Raw genomic sequence first — 22,963 nt, forward strand, 5'->3', positions numbered from 1 at the left:
TGTATAACACTTTTAAGTTACTACATGATTTCTTATGTGTTCTTTTACAGTCTGGATGACTTTAATTTGTGAGTCCAAATGTTTTACTTGCACTGTTTATGTATGACATGCCTAAAGTTTTGCAACTCTAAGTATTGATTTGGTACATGCTCTGTATTTGAGGTTTGTACTACAGAAATGTCAACAAAAGGCCACAAAAAAAAATATTTTTCACAGTATAAAAACTGAAAGTTAATATATACACACATGTACAGGATGGTGCAGTACGTAAAATGTACCGGTACTCTAACACTAAACTCGTACACACAATTAGACTTACGAGACTGACAGGTCTTGCCCTTCCAGTTATCAGTGCAGTGACAGTAGAAGTCATTGAGCTGGTCCACACACTGACCTCCATTCATACACGGCCCACTCATGCACTCGTTTATCTCTGTACAATAAAAAAAATAGATTAGTGAGAAGAAGAGGAGAGAAAAGAAAAGGCTGAGAAACACTTGGATAAAGGAGATCATGCAGAACAGAAGAGGAGAGAGCTTCAGACTGACCCTGTTCACAGAGTGCTCCCTCCCAGCCGTCTGGACAAAGACACTTGAAGGAGCCGATTCCATCCAGACATGTTCCGCCGTGCCGGCATGGAGACGATGCACAGTCATTAATATCTGCACAAAATCAGCACAGAATCATAAAGGTGTCCTTAAAACATTATCAGAAGTACACTACCGGTCAAAAGTTGATGATTTTTATTAGTCTCGTTCTCTTTACTGCTAAAATTGAGACTTAGAGTGCACTCACACTAAGCATGGTTTGGTTGAATCATGCTGGAGCATGGTTTTGTCCCCTCCCCACTCCAAAACTGGCCTGCACTCTGTGTTTAAACAATCCGTGCCCAGGCACACTTTCATCATAACTCATTGGTCAGTAGGCTGAATTCAGCACCCCCGCCATGAAAAGCACCCTCTCTCGAGAGCGTGTACGCACCGTCTTCTTGATTAAAGTGGAGATAATCCACTTTAACTTACTTTAAAATATGTGCCAAAAGTCATGGTTATCTCAGTCACGCTTCCATACATAGCGACATAACACGTGCTCCTGAGAGGGGGTGCTTTTCCTGTCAGGGTTACCGAATTCAGCACAACACAGATAGCGCTCACACTGCATGCGTACCATGCTCGAGTCCAAGTGAACCGGTTCGGAGAGATCCCACTAGTCAAACAAGCCATGCATCCAATGTTAAGCTGAACTAAAGGTGTTGCCATGTGGGTCAGCCAGACCTGACTCCTGTACCAGTTTTCTCCAGGGTCTTTTGAAGATGAAGGAACCAGTACTCACTGCTCTCTGGCTTTATTTTTTTCATTTTCTATAAGTAAAAAAACCTTTTACTACTTTTAATACTTTAATAATGGGTTTCTCTGTGTTTCTGTGTCTTTTTTCTAGTTATTATGATGATATTAAGTGTGAATGTGTTGTGTGTAAGTGTGTAAATGCTGAAGTAAAAAGTACAGTAACACCATCTGTTCCAGCACTGCTTTACTATATTAATTTGTATTTTTAATATGTATATTTTTACAATATGTATTTTATATATGTTTCTTTTCACAATTTACAATTTGTTTATTTTTTTTTTTTCTTAAAAGCTCTGGTAGTGTACTGCCAACTGTTCTACCATTTAAGTTCTCTGGATTTGGTGCAATTTCAAGTTAATTACTGAACATGATGGAATAAAAACCTGGGGTTGTTCTAAAACTTTTGACCGGTAGTTGTGCAGTATGTTTTCAGTCTGAGAGAGTGTGATGTTTATTGGTGATAGTGTATCTCCTGTAACTCACTCTCATGGCAGTATGACCCTGTGAATCCAGGTTGGCATGCACAGGTGAAGTTGGCTCCTGATAGGCTGATACAGCGACCGTGAGGGCCGCACACACTGGAGGAGATATGCCAGACCCCTTCCTTCGTAGAGTTAGACGCCACAGCAATGGTACAGCTGTCAATCACTAGAATAAAAAAGAACAGAAACACAAGGGTTCAAGGTTTGTGATTTCACACTGTGGCACCAAATGCATAAATAAAAATCCATGTAACTTAATGCAAGTCAATTATTAACAACTATTTATATATAAATACTAATTATACATATATAGACCACGTAAAAATGATGAGTTTCTTTGATTTTACCAAATTGAAAACCTCTGGAATATAACCAAGAGGAAGATGGATGATCACAAGCCATCAAACCAAACTGAACTGCTTGAATTTTTGCACCAGGAGTAAAGCAGCATAAAGTTATCCAAAAGCAGTGTGTAAGACTGGTGGAGGAGAACATGATGCCAAGATGCAGGAAAACTGTGATTAAAACCAGGGTTATTCCAGCAAATATAGATTTCTGAACTCTTAAAACTATATGAAAATGAACTTGTTTTCTTTGCATTATTTGAGGTCTGAAAGCTCTGCATTTTTTTTTTGTTGTTTTAGCCATTTTTTCATTTTCTGCAAATAAATGCTCTAAATGACAATATTTTTATTTTTAATTTGGGAGAAATGTTGTCCATGTCCAAAAGTGGGAAGAAGATCAGGACCTTTATCTCTCCCTCACACTGCTCTCTTTCTCTCTCTCTTTCTGCTCTAAATCTCACCTGCCTCTGTATCTCTCATTTCTGATGATAAGTGGATGCAAGCAAGGCTGATACAAGGTTTTTGTGATTGATGCAAACGTGACTGAAGTCTGGAGGGTAAATAAAGAAGTATTATAATTCAAATTTGAGCAGACCAGCACTGCTGTTTGCTGCCATAAAGATCAATTATTTGTTTTAGATACCTTTTTATAAGTCTCGCGAGACAAACGTAACACTTAATGAGAAATCTTGCGCTGATTTAATCGTGTGGCAAAGATTTCAGCATATCCCTGGTGTTTAGTGTATTTTTATTTAGCTCTATGTGATATGAAAAGAGTGTAGTGTAAAACCTCGGCAGGCGCTGGTCTTGCAGTGATCTCTCAGCTGAACGCACGTTTTCCCTTCATACTCGTCAGCACACGCACAGTAGAAATCACCCTGCAGAGCATGACACTGAGCTTTGTTCTGGCAGGGGCTTGGGGTGCATGGGTCTACATGCACCTGAGAAAGAGAGAGACAGAAATAAGATTAACATGATATATAACAGAGAAAGACAAGTAACAGGTTGTAAAGTTGCGTGGTATATTGGCCTGTTATGATAATTACATGCATGCACTTATCGTACAGTACAGTAAGTTTTAGACACCAAAGCAAATAAAACTAATCAATTTATCTCAGCAATGTGTTTTTACCTGAAAAAAGCACCATATATAATTTTAACAGATGCAAATAAACATACATACAGTAAAACTTAACAAGGACTTCTCATGTTATATCCTGTGAGCCGAGCTGAAGATCAAAGTGTATATCCAGATTTCTCCTGGATGCTCCTCAGCCAGCATGTGTATATTATGTTCAGTTCCGTCAGCAGCTCACCTGATTTATCACATTTACCAATTTACAAACCAGGTGTTGATTAATATGATAAGAACTAGAAATAACTCTATTAAACTCAGATGAGGAGAGATGCTTTAAGGAAAACAGGTTTGTATTTATTGTATTTTAGTGTTTTACTGAGCTAATAATCACTTACTTCACAGATAAGAGGCCTTTTCTTTACTAAAAATCCCATAGGTGCCTAAAATCTTTGCACAGTACTGGTATAAGGAGATAGCAGTCATTTTTGCTGACCTCAATATCGCCCATTGTTTTTACTAAGTGTGGAAAGAGCTAGAATGTTACTATGTTGAAAAATATTATTTTATTTTATTTATGTTTGACATGTAAACATCTTATATTCCAATATCTTGGAATATAAAGCTTTGTTCGTTTGATGATCATGAGGAACTGTGTTTTATTGGGATTTACTCCAGCAGTTACTCCAACAAAAGCAGAATAAACTCTTTTAATACCCTTTTTCTATTTCTGAAGAAACAATGAATGAACAGGTGTTCCAATAACTTTTTTGTCCATGTATTTGTATATATGAATATGTAGTAGCAGTAGTAGAAGTGGAGCCCAACTTTGAGCCCACCCTGATTATAATGAGAACACTGACTGAGATGATGTGTTCCTGTGTTCTGTATATTGCCCACCTGGCAGGTGGTCCCTGTGTACCCGGGCAGACACTGGCACTCGTATCCGGCTCGCGTCGCCCGGCACTGCCCCCCGTTCTGACACGGAGCGCTCGCACAGCCGCTCTGCTGCACCTCACAGTGCCTACCCACAAACCCCGGCAGACACTGGCACACGTAGCCATGGCGACCATCCTAACAGGAACACACACACACACACACAGTGAGTGCTGAAGCTGAAAAAACACCTTGCAGCTATGGAGGCGTGTATACTACTGCACAGTTCACATATGAATGTTTTAATGCATGTCCAAGTTCACTGATGCTGATTACTGAGATACTGCTGACAGTGTACAAGCATAAAACAAGCAGTGGCAAGACTATTCTAAATTACCTTTAACCTTTAAAACTGAGCTGTGCTGCTAATATTTTAACCCTTTCACCTGTTTCAGCCCAAAACATACACTTTTAAAAGTGCCAGGACTCTACTCTACTGGGATTAGTTTCTCAAAGGGCCCTGGGGTAATATTCTCTTTTATGGGGGGTCCCCTGTGATTTTATTCTTGTCAGGAACGACCATGCATGTTTTGTTTTTTTTTTTTTGTTTTTTTTCAGACGACCTCTGAGAAAATTACAGGCTGAATTATCTACTGTTTTTCGCTGAACTCAAAGATTTTTCACAGATCCACATCTCTTAGTTTCGTCTCTACATGTTTAATAAAATAGTATTACATGGATATAAAAGGACACTAAATGATGCTTAAACACCCCGCAGGTGTAGAGAGATAAATTTACTTGTATAGCTGTTAATTGTTACAGTACAGAGGTACAAGTAAATTTAGGGTCATTTCACACTGCTTGCTATGTGCCACCCAGAAATCTGAAGCTGTTGGCTATTGGATTTGTATGATAATGTGGTAACTGTAGTCTTGTTTGTCCCCCCTTTCCCTCCTTCTCATTCTCTCTCTCTCTCTCTCTCTCTCTCGTCTCTGTCCCTCTTGCTGCTGTGTGAACAGAGAGTGACCCATACACTTGTTTTATCTCGTTTTATTCTTTAGGAAAAAGGTCAAAGATGTACAATCGATCTCCATAGAGACTGTACTCTAAAAAAAGGCACTGAAGATTATAAAGGACACGCTGCACCCTTTGAACTAACAATTAAGGGACACTAGTAATGAACAGGGGTGTCGCCATGTTTTTCTTGGTGACCAGACCTGTAAAGCTTAGCTAAGTTAAGTAAACAAAACTGTAATTCTTAAAAAATAAACATTTTGTTTTAAATTCAAACGAGCGCTGGTTGTTAATCTACCCAGATTTCTCTCCTGAAAAAAAAATATTTTGGTGAGAAAAATGCTTGATTTCCAGATGTCCACTAAGGCTAGCCGACAGCGCTACACTGAGTAACCCTGAGTGCTCTGGCAGTTCGACACACGTAGCTTGTTTTAACAGAGTAAACACGCAGGCTATAGTCCAATATACTCGCCTCTGAATGGTGAAAGTGCTAGCGCTTAGTGCTGTTAGAGGGTAATGCTAATGCTGCTCCAGCAGCGCTAGCCGGGGTTAGCCGCAGGCTACAGTCCGATAATACTCCGCTCTGAACAGCAAAAAAGCTAGTGCTTAGCACAGTTAGAGGCTAATGCTAATACTGAATCTGCTTGTTGCAATCTGACGCACCGGATTGTAAGGCGCACTGACAATTTTTGGGAAAATTAAAGGATTTTAAGTGTACCTTATAGTGAGATAAATACAACAGAATTCTAGAAGATGATTCTAAAAGATAATTGGTACCACTTTAAAATAAGACTACCTTCATAAAGGGTTTATAAATGGTTTACAATTAGTTTATTAATGGTTAATAATTAGGTTGTAAATGCACATACGTATGCACATACAAATGCATGTACATACATACAAAGGGCAATAATGACATGTTGTTTGCCAAATAGTGAACCCACAGCTGTCTATATTGTTGCCCTTTCTACGTATATGTGTTATAACTGATTATTAATGATTTTTAAGGCATTTACAACCTAATTAGTAACCATTAATAAACTAATTGTAAACCATTTATAAGCCCTTTATAAAGGTAGTCTTATTTTAAAGTGGTACCAGATTATTTTTACCAAATTGATTGAAAATTAGGAATTTGTATTGTTATATGTTGTCAATGGCTTTGACGCCATAAGCAAACAAAGATGAATTTGTGGACAATAACCTATTCTATTCTATTCTATTCTATTCTATTCTATTCTATTCTATTCTAAACAAACACAAAATAGATTGCAATAGATTGTAATTAAACATTGCTCTTATAATTGTATTGATTTTTTTAAACTTCCAAAAATTATAACAATATTAATGTGCACACAACAATATGGCGCACTCCTATCTCAAAAATAAATAAATAAATAAATAAATAAATACGTGTTATGTTTTTTATGTTTGTTTCAAACTTTTTAAACACTTACTAATTTATGGGTTAAATGTGTGGTCAAAAAAAACAAAAAACAGTATAAGACAACATTCCTGTGTGCTTACCTTGCATGTGCCTCCATTCTGACACTGGCCATAACAGGTCTGGATGTCTGTAACAGAAAATCAGAATCATTATGTAATACTTCAATTATATAATCAAGACTAGTTTTCATCTTATGGTTTTAAAGTCACACTCTGTGTTTTTAAAGATATTTTTAATCCACTATTTTTTTATCTACATAGAGCTGATCGATATGGCCAAAATATATTTATATCACAATATATTTCTTAGCGATATGATCAGTTGTTCAATAGCTACGATGCTGACAACGACAGGCTTGGAGCATGTTGCTAAATGTTTTCTGTGCTGGATTACTCGCTAACAGTTGATGACAGGTCGATGCTGTTTGTTATGATATGGAAATTACATGAAGCTCAAAAACCCAGCATGTACTGTAGTCACCGGCTCAGTGCTTCAGGCTCTGACTGATACTGAAATATCAATATCAATAATATCAATAATATGTTACAAAAAATGCTACAATTTACATTGTAGATTAATACTAAAGACATAAAAACAATATGGATTAAGCTAAACTGCTGATAAGGCGCAGTTTAATCTGATATATTAGCCAGATATATATATATATATATATATATATATATATATATATATATATATATATATATATATATATATATATATATATATATACTGATATCAACAAACGCTGTCTCTGGAGAAAAAAAATATGATTTTCTTTGATTTTATTAAATTGAAAACCTCTGGAATATAATCAAGAGGAAGATGGATGATCACAAGCCATCAAACCAAGCTGAACTGAACTGCTTGAATTTTGGTACCATGAGTGTAAAGCATAAAGTTATCTAAAAGCAGTGTGTAAGACTGGTGGAGGAGAACATGATACCAAGATGCATGAAAACTGTGATTGAAAACCAGCAGGGTTATTCCACCAAATATTGATTTCTGAACTCTTAAAACTTTATGAATATGAACTTGTTTTCTTTGCATTAATTACGGTCTGAAAGCTCTGCATCTTTTTTGAAATTTGGGAGAAATGTTGTCCGTAGTTTATAGAATAAAACAACAATGTTCATTTTACTCAAACATAAACCTATATATAGCAAAATCAGAAAAACTGATTCAGAAACTGAAGTGGTTTTTAATTTTTTTCCAGAGCTTCATAAATGTATGTTGTAAATGTATGTTGTAAAATCACAGAGTGTTCCTTTAACACCTTTTCATTTCAGTGCATTTCAGTGATTATCAGGACAGTGCACAGCAGCCACCCATCCTGAGTCAGTCTAAACATGCAAACGTGTTTAAAGCTTGGATCAGGAGCGTGTTAGTACGCGAGTGCACTGGAACAGGAAGAGTAGGAGTTAAAGGAAACAAAGCCGCTAATCTCTCCTTTCAGCGTGAATCTGTCCGTATTCAATCTAAAACTGGGTTGGATAGATTACTGACGCTACAGAGGATACAGGGATGTTCAGGAGAGATGAGCTCTCCGGGGAGAAGAACCTGCAGAACAGGTACAGACAGACTACAGATCTCAGACCTTTTAAATCTTCTCTTTAAATAATAATCATAAAAAAAAATCTGATGGTTTTCACATTAGGAGTATCCGTTTATTCAGTCAGTACATTTACAGTAATATACTGTAATCCTCAGACTTTCACTCTGTGCCAAAGAAAAGTCTAAACAGGCTTAAAAAGCTGAAAGAGCAAAAAGAAGAGAAGCAACAGAGTAACAGAGAGTAACACTGCTGATTTTAACAGGAAATCACTGAGCGTCTGTTACTGATCCACACTGAGCTGCCGGTTTATGGAGAAGGACCACCAGAGCTGATTAGATATCAAAGAGATTATACCACAGTTAGTTCTGACCCTGCGATGTGATTGGCTGAGAGGAGTTTTATGAGTGACATTACCAGCCAGTAATGCACTGTAACTGAAACTCTCCATGTATTACTCCACCACATACTACATAGCCTACAACGTAACCTAGCAATGATGCAGCGCTTACAAACCAAATACAAACCCAATGCGATGTCATTAAACACCACTGAAAGCTGCTGGAATCCCACAAGCACAGTACAGAAACGTGTCCATGTCTCTAATAGATTCTAAAAAACGTATTATTACACACATTATCCGCCTCCAATATCAGGTTAAGAGTCGTTATTATTAAAATAAAAGCTTAAGTGTACTGTATATATTTTCCAGTTAACATAGGGTATTTTAAGCTGAACGTAAGGTGGCCGAAAATAGTGGGCTCTTGTAATTCCGTAGGTCTCACCGCTGGGGGGGCACCAAAGTAAACAACACTTTAATTCTTAAAAAAAAAAAAAACATTTTCTTTCAAACCTAAATGACCGGTGGAATTTAATTTACACATATTTCTCTACTATCTGGACAGGATTAGTTTCTAAAGGGGTCCTGGAGTAATATTCTCTTTTAAAGGGAGACTTCTATGATTTTATTCCTGTCCGGAACGACCTCTGAGAAAATTACAGGCAAACTGATCTACTTTTTTTCGCTGAACTCTGTGGTTGTCCGGTAAAGTTAGTCCCATCTGGACACAAATTGCTGAGTTTCGTCCCCTCGCGTTTAACAAAATTTAATTTGTCCGCTCTTTGACCACTGCCACGCAGCGTAATTAAACTTTGGGCGCACGTTTCCACAGAGATCCACGTAAACACAACAGTGAGTGGAAATGGAGGAGCTACTGAACGCGATGTCACATGACCTAGAAAGCCAAAAAACTCACTGGTCCTCCTGTTTTTTTTCCATAGTAAAAGTGTGAAATATTTTTCACGGACGTCCCCTTGAGAATTTTCTCAGAATCCCGTCCAGATAGGGCTTTACTCTGAGTGTTGTCTCAGACTGGTGTTGTGGGCTCTGACTGGACAGTGATAACATTTCGTTTTGGCACAAATACAGGACTGCTCCTAGACGAAATGCAATCCTGTACATTATGATCTGCTTTTGAACATTTGTAACGCTGCGCACTGGAATACAATGAAGCTGATTATTATTATGATTGCATTTTAAGGAGGTTCAGAGTTTTGAAAATGTCAATTCTTGTGTTATGTGTTTCAATAAAGAGATTAAGTGCACTAAAATGTAATGTTATAATAGGTGTGCATTTTATTTTGGCACATATTCTGCATGTCAGTGAGGAAAAGCAATGCATCTTGTGGATTGCATTTAATCGCTTTTTAATTTGGCACTACATCCTCTCCATACAACATGTTGGCAATCCTTCTGCTGAAATAATACCTGAATTAATAAACAGGCAACTCAGTGTAAATACAGCGCAGTGATAAAGGACAGAGACAGTGATGAGCAGGATGTAACTGAGCTGATGTACTGACTGATGTTACAGCTCTGTCCCGTCCAGCCTGGGTAGCAGGCACAGTGATATCCACCAATCAGATTTTTACAAGAGTAAGAGTTTACACAAGGCTTCTTCACACACTCATTCACATCTGTGAGAGAGAGAGAGAGACAGAGAGAGACAGAGAGAGAGAGAGAGCATGAGATAGAGAGTGAGAGAGAGAGAAAGAAAGAGAGAGAGACAAACAAGCTATACATCCCGCCACCAAGGAGCATTAAAGATTTGGCTGTTTTTAATCTACAGTGGTTATTGAAATTTTGTGAACCCTTTAGAATTAATTGTCCATATTTCTGCCAAAATTTGCATAAATACCTAAAACATCATCAGATTATGTAACAGTGGAAAATTTTCCTCAATAAATAAATGACAACTTACAATATGTTTCCCTTATTCATTTAACTGGGTTCTCTTTATCTACGTTGAGGACTTGGATTTGTGAAAATCTGATGATGTTTTAGGTCATACTTGTGACAAAATATAGACAATTCTAAATGGGTCACATACTTTCAAGCACCACTGTATAACCATACAAAAGTTGCTCGTGACCTCAGACAAAGCTAACTAGCATCCCCTCTCATTTCTCTCACTCTCTGATAAGATGAACTCCCATTCGAATTATTGAATCATAACACCAGCAACTGACCAAGTAGAAGAATATGACATAAATACAATACCTTTACCAAAAAAATAATAAAAATAATAAAATAAAAAATCTTTAGATTTTAATATATTTTTGATTGTCTTTTTTTTTTTACTTTTTGAGTTAATGTGAATACAAATGATAATGGTAGCATCTAATAATAATATTTAATTGACTAATGTAGTGCTTCTATTTCAGATTAGTTCATTATTCTAATGTTAATTTATTGATTATTAAAAACTATCAATAACATCCATAATAATAACCATAATAAAGAAAATAAAATATCTTAATTCTCTTCATTTTATAATATATATGTTTTAATTATCTTATTGTTTTTTTTATTTTATTTTTGAGATAATGTGAATCTGCCAGACTGTCCTTTACATTGTGTCTTGTAAATTTCATAATGAATGAACCAATTATGATTTGGTTCCAAAATGTTTTGAAATTAAATATGTTTACATTGACTTCCATTGTAGTTAATACCTTTTTTCTTCTGTATGTTTTAGACATTAACTAGGGATGTGACAAAATATCAATAGCATGATATTTTGTATTGTTTTTGTTTGCGAAGCATTTTCGATACATGGCATCGAATATTGACATTTTTAATTAAAGCTTAGAAGCTCTATAGTCCCTAAGAATTGCACTCCAATTGGACTTATTAGTTACTTAAGTTGCTGCTTTTAAACTGACACCAATAATTCCTGGAATTTGCTTATTTAGCAGTATTTTATTCTATTTAGTTACACAGATGCAGCAAAGTATCGCAGAGTATCATGATATCATCCTTATTGTGGACAATGTATCATGATAATATCGCATCGTGACATGCCCTGCAATTCCCACTCCTAAAATTTACTCAAATACATTTTTGCAGGTTTTTTTTTTTTTCATTTAATAATGACGATAATAATAATAATAGAAATAATAATACCACTTTAAAATAAGACTACCTTTATAACGGGTATATAAATGGTTAATTACAATTAGTTTATAAATGGTTACTAATTAGGCTGTAAATGCCTTAAAAATCATTAATAATCAGTTATAACACATACGTAGAAAGGGTAACAATCACCTGTTGTTTGCCAAATAGTGAACCCACAGCCATCTATATTGTTGCCCTTTCTACCTCTGTGTTATAACTGATTATTAATGATTTTTATTTTTAAAGCCTTTAAAACCTAATTATTAACCATTAATAAACTAATTGTAAACCGTTTATAAACCCTTTATAAAGGTAGTCTTATTTTAAAGTGGTACCGAAATAATAATGATGAGATGAATAATACACTTTATTATCAGAGAGCATTAAGCTGTTTATAGCAGGGCGAGTGCTCAGGCTCTATCTGTCTGTATATGGAAAACTGTGCCCTGGAGGTAGTCCTGCAGGTTGTCCTGCTCTGTCTGTATAGGTAACAGGACACTGGACACGGGACACTGGAGTGGTCCCCTCTGTTCCCCTTCAACTGTGCTCCAGTGGTCTTGTTTACAGGTTATTAGGCAGCCCCTCGTACTGAACTGAACATGAATGCTGGAGTAAAATACCAACCCCCCCTTCCCTCACTCACTCTACCCCTCTCTATCTCCCCCTCCACCAAAGATAGCCCCCTGTGAGGGTAAATTTAGCCCCCCGGCTGGCAGTTGCCAAGGCTGGAGATATATTTAGCTTTACTCAAATGGCTGGGCTAGAGTTACTGATAATGTACAGCTTTCTGCAACAGACATGCAGTCTGGAACTCAAACATGCAATAACACACACACACAAACACACACACTGCAAGGCAACACACACACTTCCACAGCAATTGCTGGGTGCAAGATTTAAACACAACAACATTCAGTTACACACCTCATTAAATTAAACATGCAATCTGCACACTCAGAGACTGGGAGGCTGATATCTGAGAGGAGTCGCCCCCATTTAGTCACGCTCTACGTCTCACGCATTAAACCTCCTTTCTGTACACGCTACACTCCATCCAAGAACCACCAAATGACGAGACACATCGACACCAGTCTGTCCTACCTATCTGACAGGTCTTCCCCGTCCACTGCGCGGGACACACGCAGTCAAAGGCGTTCTCCAGGTCGATGCAGGTTCCTCCGTGAGCGCAGGGAGCCGACATGCACTCGTCTTTATCTGAGAGGAACACACAGGGTGGAGAAAATGAGAAATGAAAGAAAATCACTACATCCCAGGGTCGTCGCTTGCCCTCTCAAACACCCCTAAAATTAGTCCCAGTACCCCTAAAAATAAAAAAGCAAAAAGCGTTTTTTTGTTGTTGTTTTTTTGTTGTTCTGAAATTTGTCTCTGATAAGCTAAAAAATGTAATAACTTAGAAAGTAGATCATTACACACAATTTACTAATGAACCACTTTCCCTTTGTGCTGCGTCTGTCTGTCTCTTTCGCTTGTGTCGTCTGTCTGTCTGTCTCTCTCTTTCACTCAAGCCGTATGTATGTCTGTCTGTCTCTCTATTTTGCTTGCACTGTCTATCTGTCTCTCTCTCTCTCTTTCGCTCGTGCCGCCTGTCTGTCTCTGTCTCTCTCTTTTGCTCGTGCCATCTATCTGTCTCTCTGTCTTGCTCTTTTACTCGCATCGTCTGTATGTCTGTCTCTCTCTCTTTCACTTGCGCCGTCTGTCTGTCTGTCTCTCTCTCTCTCTGAGATATTAGTACGCCTAAAAATAAAAGCAAAAAGCAGTTTTTTATTGTTTCTTTTTGTTGTTCTGAAATTTGTCTCTGATAAGCAAAAACATGTAATATTCAATTTCGCTCGTGTTGTCTGTCTGTCTCTTTCTTTCACTTGTACTGTTTGTCTGTCTACCTGCCTCTCTCTTCCGCTTGCACCGTCTGTCTGTCTCTCTGTCTCTCTCTTTTGATTGCACTGTCTGTCTATCTGTCTCTTTCTTTCGCTCGTGCCGCCTGTCTGTCTCTGTCTCTCTCTTTCGCTCGCGCCATCTATCTGTCTCTTTGTCTTTCTCTTTTACTCGCATCGTCTGTATGTCTGTCTCTCTCTCTTTCACTTGCACCACCTGTCTGTCTCTCTCTCTCTCTCTGAGAAATTAGTACACCAAAAAAAAAGCAAAAAGCATTTTTTTGTTGTTTTTTTTGTTGTTCTGAAATTTGTCTCTGATAAGCAAAAAAATTTAATATCTTAGAAAGTAGATCATTACACAGAATTTACTAATGAACCACTTTTCCTTTGTACTGCGTCTGTCTGTCACTCTGTCTCTCTCTTTGTCTGTCTCTTTCGCTCGCGCCGTCTGTCTGTCTCTTTCGCACGTGCCGTCTGTCTGTCTGTCTCTCTCTTTTGCTTGCGCTGTCTGTCTGTCTCTCTGTCTCTCTCTTTTGCTTGGACTGTCTGTCTGTTTATCTGTCTCTCTCTTTTGCTTGCACTGTCTGTCTGTCTCTCCCTTTTGCTTGCACTGTCTGTCTGTCTCTCTGTCTCTCTCTTTTGCTTGCACTGTCTGTCTGTCTCTCTGTCTCTCTCTTTCGCTTGGACTGTCTGTCTGTCTGTCTCTCTGTCTCTCTTTTGCTAGCACTGTCTGTCTGTCTCTCTCTTTTGCTTGCACTGTCTGTCTGTCTCTCTGTCTCTCTCTTTTGCTTGCACTGTCTGTCTGTCTCTCTGTCTCTCTCTTTCGCTTGCACTGTCTGTCTGTCTCTCTGTCTCTCTTTTGCTAGCACTGTCTGTCTGTCTCTCTCTTTTGCTTGCACTGTCTGTCTGTCTCTCTGTCTCTCTCTTTCGCTTGCACTGTCTGTCTGTCTCTCTGTCTCTCTTTTGCTAGCACTGTCTGTCTATCTGTCTCTCTGTCTCTCTCTTTAGCTTGGACTGTCTGTCTGATAGATAGATAGATAGATAGATAGATAGATAGATAGATAGATAGATAGATAGATAGATAGATACTTTATTTATCCCGAAGGAAATTTAGGTTTCCTTTATGTTTTCCTTTAAATTTAGGTTTATCTGCCTCTCTCTTTTGCTTGCACTGTCTGTCTGTCTCTCTGTCTCTCTCTTTTGCTTGCACTGTCTGTCTGTCTCTCTGTCTCTCTCTTTTGCTTGCACCATCTGTCTGTCTCTCTGTCTCTCTCTTTTGCTAGCGCTGTCTGTCTGTCTCTCTGTCTCTCTCTTTTGCTTGCACTGTCTGTCTGTCTCTCTGTCTCTCTCTTTTGCTTGCACTGTCTGTCTGTCTCTCCCTTTTGCTTGCACTGTCTGTCTGTCTCTCTGTCTCTCTCTTTTGCTTGTACTGTCTGTCTGTCTCTCTGTCTCTCTCTTTTGCTTGCACTGTCTGTCTGTCTCTCTGTCTCTCTCTTTTGCTTGCACTGTCTGTCTGTCTCTCCCTTTTGCTTGCACTGTCTGTCTGTCTCTCTGTCTCTCTCTTTTGCTTGCACTGTCTCTCTGTCTCTCTTTTGCTTGCACCGTCTGTCTATCTGTCTCTCTTTCTCACTTTTGCAATCAAATCCTCATAGCTACGAAATCCAGTAGAAAGTCTTTCCTGGACAGTAGAGACCTCAACAAAAGCAGGATCAAATATTTTTAAATTCCCTTGATGCCAAAAAAAGAGCAATGAATGAACAGGTGTACCAATAACTTTGTGTACATGGTGTATATAAGAGTACTGTGTAAATGTGTAAATGGTTAAAACAACAATAAATCTTCTTAATAACTCAAGTTAGTAAAGGTGTGTTACAGTTCTGACCTTTAGCACAGGTAGGTCCTGACCAGCCCGGGGGACAGAGACACTCGAATCTCGACGCTATCTCGTGGCACGTTCCACCGTTGGCACACGGGTTGGACATGCATGCGTGTTCCACTGCACACAACATCAACACACACAATTACAGGCATATATATTCATACACACAATGCTATTAACAAATTAAACCATAGAGATAAATCACAATTCAATGGTTCTGTACATCAGAAATTATTTATTAAATATAAATTATGCCTAAAATTAATTTTTCTAAAAAAATATTACCATCGCATATAATTAGAATCAATTGTAACACTTTAGTTCCTATACCCTCTTGAGACCCTGCGTCCTCGTATGGGGACGTTACATTTCTGCTTTTCTGCACCATGATACTTTTAATGTTTTTTTTAAATGTTGACCCTTTGGCCTCATATGCAGATATTGTCTGTACCGTCTAATGGTCACATGACAACTTTACACTCAAATGATTGGAAATTTGAGATGGTGGGAATCCCAGTCAAAAGTTTCTACAGTCAGTCCAGACAGAAACGTGGGCCATTTAAGAATTCATGTTTGAAACTAGTCTAGACTAATGTGGTCCTTCTGGTCCCAAATGGCAAGAATATAAATGTGTAATAAACTACTGTCGCTATATGAGAACATTGTTGTTTGGAAAACAACTTCCTGTACAAAGACAAAGGTTAGATTTTATACTTGTCGTCATACTAATCCTAAATTAAAAAGCAAGCAAAAGGATGGGTCTTAGGAGGATAGACATTAGCTTTGATTTGGTTGAAACAACAACAAAAAAAATCATTTTATTGTTATTTTTTTCTTAATTAATTACAATTGCATTCATTAAAAGTAAATAGAAGTAAACGTATTTAAATTTATATATATATATATATTTTTAATATATATATATATATATATATATATATATATATATATATATATATATATATATATATATATTTATTTTTTTGATACAGCTAAACATCCTATTAGACACACCAACAAAGCACAATATTGTTCGGTAAAAAATATTCCTCTTCATTATTCATAATTTGTTTTTTTCAGTGCTTTTTTGTGAAGCATTTTCTGCAAAATAATTTGCTAATATAAATATAATTGTATTTTACATTCCTTACATTCATTATTTTTTTTACATTCAACTATCCACAGTAAAAACTTGCGATTAATCGCAGTTAATCACAGAATATTGTCGTGATTAATCTGATTACATTTTTTAATCAATTGACACCACTGATGTTTTTGAATTCTGATGAAGTTATAAAAGATCTCTCACCTATCTCACAGTTTTTGCCAGAGTAACCCTCAGGGCAAACGCACTGGTACTTATTGGGCTCCGTGTTCAAGCACGTCCCTCCGTTCACACACGGCCGGTGGCTCCCACAGTAATTCAGGTCTGTGAAAATCATAAAAAAAAATAATAGTAAAATAAAATGCAAGAAAAAAATTATAAAAGCAATTTATAAATGACATTTCTGTGCAACAATATAAAGTTTTACATATTAGCTGAAGAGCTAAAGCTACATTACAGCAGTAAACATCAGATCAGATCAGATCACGTCACACAGAGACAGTAGGTGTGAGCTGCTGATCACCTTGATCACACATCAGTCCGCCCCAGTTCTTCTCACAGATGCACTCCCATTTATTCACACAGGTGCCGTGAACACACCCTGGATGCGTCAGGCACTCGTCACACAGAGGACCCTGCCACCCGTAATGACACCTGGAATGAAGGACACACCATTTGACTTAAGTTAAATTGACTTAAGACTTGAATCACACTAAAACCTTTAGTTATTATGCCTAAATTTTATATTCATTTCATTGATTTTAATTTTTTTGTTAAAATATCAACTGCTTTGCACAATAACTCTACCTTTTTTTTTTTACATAATTTTGTTTCAAATTTTTCCCATTTTCTCCCTAATTTAGCACAGCCAATTACCCAACCCACTCACTAGGACTCCCCCTATCACTAGTGATGCCCCAAAACACCAGGAAGGTGAAGACTAGCACATGCCTCCTCCGATACATGTGAAGTCAGCCACCGCTTCTTTTCGAGCTGCTGCTGATGCAGCATCGCCGAGTAGCATCACAGCGCTCTTGGAGGAAAGCGCAGCGACTCGGTTCTGATACATCAGCTCACAGACGCAGCCTGTGCTGCGAACATCACCCTAGGAGTGATGTAGGGAGGAGAGAGCGCCATCTACCCACCCGGAGGGAGCAGGGCCAATTTTGCTCCCTCTGAGCGCCGGCAGCTTGAGATAATTCTACTTTTGAAAGTTATGGTCAGGTGCATAAAACAGATTTGTATATAGTGTTCTCTTTGATTTCATGTAAGTAAAAAAATATATTTTAAATACTTCTAAAAACTAAATGAAGAAAGAAATTACTATAAAGTGAACAGATTAGAACATACAACTGACACAGCTTAAAACTAAGACTACGTTACATTACCAGGCTGAAGTGACTCAAATCTGACTTTTTTTTGCTCAATGTGGCTCAGATCTGATTTTTTCCTGGCTGTATGAATGTGCTAAATACATTTTTTTTTTTTCAAATCAAATTTGAGTCAATTCCATATGTGGTCCTAAATCGGATATGTATCCGATCAACCAACATGCGACACAAATGTGAATGGTCAAATCAGGCCACAAGTATCAATAATGTCAATAAACTCATAGTAAACTGGCATGGCTGAACAGCAGTGGATAGACAAAAAATTGCCTTCATTATTCTTTAAAGAATAATTTAATACAATAAACCAAAAAAAAAACTTATTCTTTTGGCAAATCTGTCAGATCCCTCAGAAAGTACAAAATTCACTCTAGTGAGTGTCTACTAAACACAGCAGAGCTTCATCTTCATCCATCTGCAGTTGAGCCATCACTCCACACACAAACACACACACACACACACACACACACACACACACACACACACACACGCACACACAGCCACAGACAGATCAGCATTCCACTTCAGACTGAGGGTCAAAGGCCATGTACACCACACATGCTATCCAAGCTCTAGGGGAAACTGCTTCAGCACACACACACACACACACACACACACATCATATTGTGAGACAATCCTACAATAAATTCCACAACTGTAACATACTAATAACCTGAACAAATAGAAGAAATCCTGTCTGTTATCACAAGGGCTGGGCGATACAGCCCTAAAAAAAAATCATGATATTTCAGGGTACTTTTGCAGTAATGATTTGGATAAGTAATTTCTTGGTGATATGATTAAATAATAGTTTCATACAGTAGAAAAAAAATCTATAATCATTTGTCTATTCCATAAAACATTACTTTACCAAGACCCTGATTTTGTATAAAATAATAATAGGGTAACAAATACCACAATACCATGATATTGATTTTTTTTTTTTTTGTCAAATTGAAATTATTGCGTATGATATGATAAGGCACACCCCTAGTCATCATCCTTCTGATAACAATGATGAAGTGCTGTAAGATTTTGTGGGAAAACAAAACTGCACTGATTTTGGACTTGATAATAAAACACAGTGGATCAACACCAGCAGATGACATGTCTCTCCAAACCATCACTGATTGGTGGAAACTTCACACTAGACCTCAAGCAGTTTGGACTGTGTGTCTCTCCACTCTTCCTCCAGACTCTGCTCCCCTGATTTACAAATGAAATGTAAAATGTACTGATGATCAGTGATGGTTTGGAGAGATATGTCATCTGCTGGTGTTGATCCACTGTGTTTTATTATCAAGTCTAAAGTCAGTGTAGTTTTGTTTTCCCACAAAATCTTACAGCACTTCATGCTTCCCTCTGCTGACAACTTTTATGTAGATGTGGATTTCATTTTCCAGCAGGACTTGGCACACTACCCACACTGCCAAAAGTACCAATTGGTCTTATTTAATTCTGTTCTAATTTTCTGAGATGCTGACTTTTGTGTTTTTAATTTCACTCAAAAATTTAATTATCAATTAAAGAAATAAACACTTAAAATTGAACACTCTGTGTTTAATACATCTATATAATATATGAGTTTCACATTTTAAATTGAATTACTGAAATAAAGTACATTTTCAATTATTTTTCCAATGAACTTTTAGAGATCCACCTGTTTATATTGTGAGTAGCATAGCACTGCTGAAATAAATTCATAATTAGAATTGCACTACTAAGACAAATATACAGCTCTGAAAAAATAGGAGACCACTTAAAATTAAGAGTTTCTTTAATTTTACCAAATGAAAAAAAAACAAAAAAACTCTGGAATATAATAAAGAGGAAGATGGATGATCACAAGCCATCAAACCAAACTGAACTGCTTGAATTTTTGCATCAGGAGTGTAGGCATAAAGTTATCCAAAAGCAGTGTGTAAGGCTAGTGGAGGAGATGCATAAAAACTGTGATTCTGAACTTGTTTGTTTTGCATTATTTGAGGTCTAAAAGATCATGCATGCATGTTTTTTGTTACTTCAGCCATTTCTCAATTTTTGCAAATAAATGCTCTAAATGACGATATTTTATTTGGAATTTGGGAGAAATGTTGTCTGTAGTTTATAGAATAAAACAACTGTATGCTATATAACTTAATGTAAACTGTTTTAGCTCTACACTTTACACTCTACACCACCAGCTGCTGTTTCTGCAGGTCATGGAAACCGCCAGTGACCTTACAGCACATGTGAATCACGGCGCATACCAGTCTGCATGCTTTCACAACTATGTGCACAAAATGACAGAAATGCGTTTAAGCTGAAAGACTGAAGAAAAGATCTAAACCTTTGGTATCAATCACGACACGGACGCACCACCCTGAACAGACCCCCACTGACATCTGAATAAATACTGTCAAACACACAAACACACACATGCTCAAGACACTCTCTCTCTCTCTTTCTTTCTCTCTCTCTCTCACACACACACACACACTGCTGGTGTAGGATTAGCTAATCAGTTGGTTTAGTGTGATGTGGTGTTATTTCTGTGTCACTGGCAACCTTGTTCCAGCTGTCTCCACAATTCATTCAGAACTATTTAAAGCCCCTACACTCTCCGTAATGTACAGCCCGAGTGTGTGTCTGTCTCACACTCACACACACACACACACACACACACACACACACACACACACACACACACACACACACACACACACACACACACATACATGCATACACACACATGCGTACACGCACTCCCTTACTACTGGTCTACTGTCTAACCACACCCTCTGATAGACAACAGCAACAGACAACCCCATATCACGGTATGCTCAGCCCTGGCAAAAACACACACACACACACCAACACACACACCTCTGACTCACGGAAAGCTCTGACACACAACTGCACCAGTCTCAGGGTGGGCGATGTGATAAACATGCGATATCGCAATATTAGACTATTTAGATTATATCATATAAAACTGTATATAAAACTTAGGCACCCAAGCACTGTATCTATTTATTTAAAATGTAAAATTTACTAATCAATAAGAAAATAGAATAAAAAAAATTACTGTAGAAACCTCAGGTAACATTATTAACAGATGCAGGCAATATAGGAGATATATAGTAAAATATAAAGGGGTTGGACAATGAAACTGAAACACCTGTCATTTTAGTGTGGGAGGTTTCATGGCTAAATTGGAGCAGCTTGGTGGCCAATCTTCATTATTATGCATTTATGCATTATTGCACCAGTAAGAGCAGAGTGTGAAGGTTCAATTAGCAGGGTAAGAGCACAGTTTTGCTCAAAATATTGCAATGCACTCAACAATTATGGGTGACATAATTTGTCCTCAAAAGAGGACAAATTGTTGGTGCACGTCTTGCTGGAGCATCTGTGACCAAGACAGCAAGTCTTTGTGATGTATCAAGAGCCACGGTATCCAGGGTAATGTCAGCATACCACCAAAAAGGACGAACCACATCCAACAGGATTAACTGTGGACGCTGTAAGAGGAAGCTGTCTGAAAGGGATGTTCGGGTGCTAACCCGGATTGTATCCAAAAAACATAAAAACACGGCTGCTTAAATCATGGCAGAATTCAATGTGCACCTCAACTCTCCTGTTTCCACCAGAACTGTCTGTCAGAACAATAAATTATTGTAACTAAAACCAGGTGTTTTCGTTTCATTGTCCAACCCCTGTAAAGTAAATAGATATATGGTATGGTATAGATTTTTCCTGGAAGCCCATGAGGAGAGCTTTGGAGATGTTTTATTGAGCACAATGGTGTACAGTCACATGATCACACGATGTACTAATTACACTAATTACATCACATGATGTACTAATTACTATTACACACTTTGTGCGCGCGTTTCCGCGGAGATCCACGTAAAAACACAACAGCGCGTGGAAATGGAGGAGCTACTGAACGCGATGTCACGTGAACGAGAAAGCCTAAAAACTCAGTGTTCCTTCTTTTTCTGTTTTTTTTTTTTTTTCAGTTGCAGTCCGGATGCAAGAGTTTTATCACTGAGTAGAAGTGTGAAATATTTTTACAGATGTCCCCCTGAGACATTAATCCTGTCCGGATAGGGCTTTTTTTCTTCTAGACTGTTCATGTCACTGGTGCTTGATTATCCACCAAGTTTTTATCCCTGCCGTTTAATTCCTTCTGTGTGCAATTCTTGTGTGTAATTTCTGTCTATAAATTCTCCAACCACAGAAAAACACTTGACAGCATTAATCTTCCAGAGTAAACACATTACAGCGGAGTTAAAAAGCCAAATACCAGCTCGATTACCTCTCCTTCCAAACAATACAGCAGGTCATTAGTGGCTCATTCACAGCAAAAGAAGAAGAAGAGGTGGAAAAGTGGAATAACTGACGCAGAAAATGAGGTAGAGAAAATGAATCATGTTATTGTGGGGATTATTTTATTTGAGCTGAGAGGCTCAGTGGAGGCCAACCCTCCTTCCACAGGTCTGTATCTGAGCGAAGGCATCTCACAAACACACACACACACACACAAGCACACACACACAGACATCCCCACAAACCTACAAAAAACAACAAGCTGTAACTAGCCCTCACTGCTGTATTTAGCTCTAAAGGATAAGTGAGTGTGAACGAGGGAATAAGGGAAGGATTAAGAAAGAGAGGAAGAGCGAGAGACTCTACAGCTTCCTTATAATACAGGTACTGTAGGTACAATTCAGAAACAGGTAAAAGAGAGAAGAATCGCTGTGTTTTAGGTTTCTACACTTACGTGCATTCTCCTGGAACAGCACAGGTTCCGTGCAGCTCACTGCAGCCCTGCTTACAGAGAGCTGCAACACAGAGAGAGAGAGAGAGAGAGAGAGAGAAGCTTAAGATCAATAAAATGTGTTTTAGACCCATTAAATTAAGCACAAAAACACAGAAACACATCACACCATATACACTAAAAGACAAAAATGGAGACACACCTTTTCATTCAATGTTTTCATGTCTTTATTTGACATGAAAACAATTAAGAATCGCGTCACTCTCCCATACAGCTTCTCCTTGTGCAAAGTGCGCTGTATTGTTGACCGATGCACAGTGACACCATCTGCAGCAAGA

General features: G+C 37.8%; 1 protein-coding gene across 2 annotated transcripts in view; it reads right to left on the minus strand.

Moving 5' to 3' along the window:
- jag2a (jagged canonical Notch ligand 2a) overlaps positions 1-22,963 on the minus strand; it is a 77,443-nt gene that overhangs the window by 11,788 nt on the left and 42,692 nt on the right. Inside the window, exons 5-16 of one of the 2 annotated variants that reach the window (XM_049481048.1) lie at positions 22,629-22,689; positions 16,996-17,126; positions 16,677-16,796; positions 15,371-15,484; positions 12,698-12,811; positions 10,000-10,113; positions 6,665-6,711; positions 4,148-4,321; positions 2,963-3,113; positions 1,830-1,994; positions 549-662; positions 320-433 (exon numbers count right to left, since the gene is read on the minus strand). In XM_049481048.1, coding sequence (XP_049337005.1) covers positions 320-433; positions 549-662; positions 1,830-1,994; positions 2,963-3,113; positions 4,148-4,321; positions 6,665-6,711; positions 10,000-10,113; positions 12,698-12,811; positions 15,371-15,484; positions 16,677-16,796; positions 16,996-17,126; positions 22,629-22,689 — 1,419 coding nt within the window. The remainder of the gene's footprint in view (positions 1-319; positions 434-548; positions 663-1,829; positions 1,995-2,962; positions 3,114-4,147; positions 4,322-6,664; positions 6,712-9,999; positions 10,114-12,697; positions 12,812-15,370; positions 15,485-16,676; positions 16,797-16,995; positions 17,127-22,628; positions 22,690-22,963) is intronic. The other variant, XM_049481049.1, reaches the window with a different exon arrangement.

The sequence above is a fragment of the Astyanax mexicanus genome, chromosome 7 (assembly GCF_023375975.1).
Source record: "Astyanax mexicanus isolate ESR-SI-001 chromosome 7, AstMex3_surface, whole genome shotgun sequence".
Taxonomy (NCBI): domain Eukaryota; kingdom Metazoa; phylum Chordata; class Actinopteri; order Characiformes; family Acestrorhamphidae; genus Astyanax; species Astyanax mexicanus.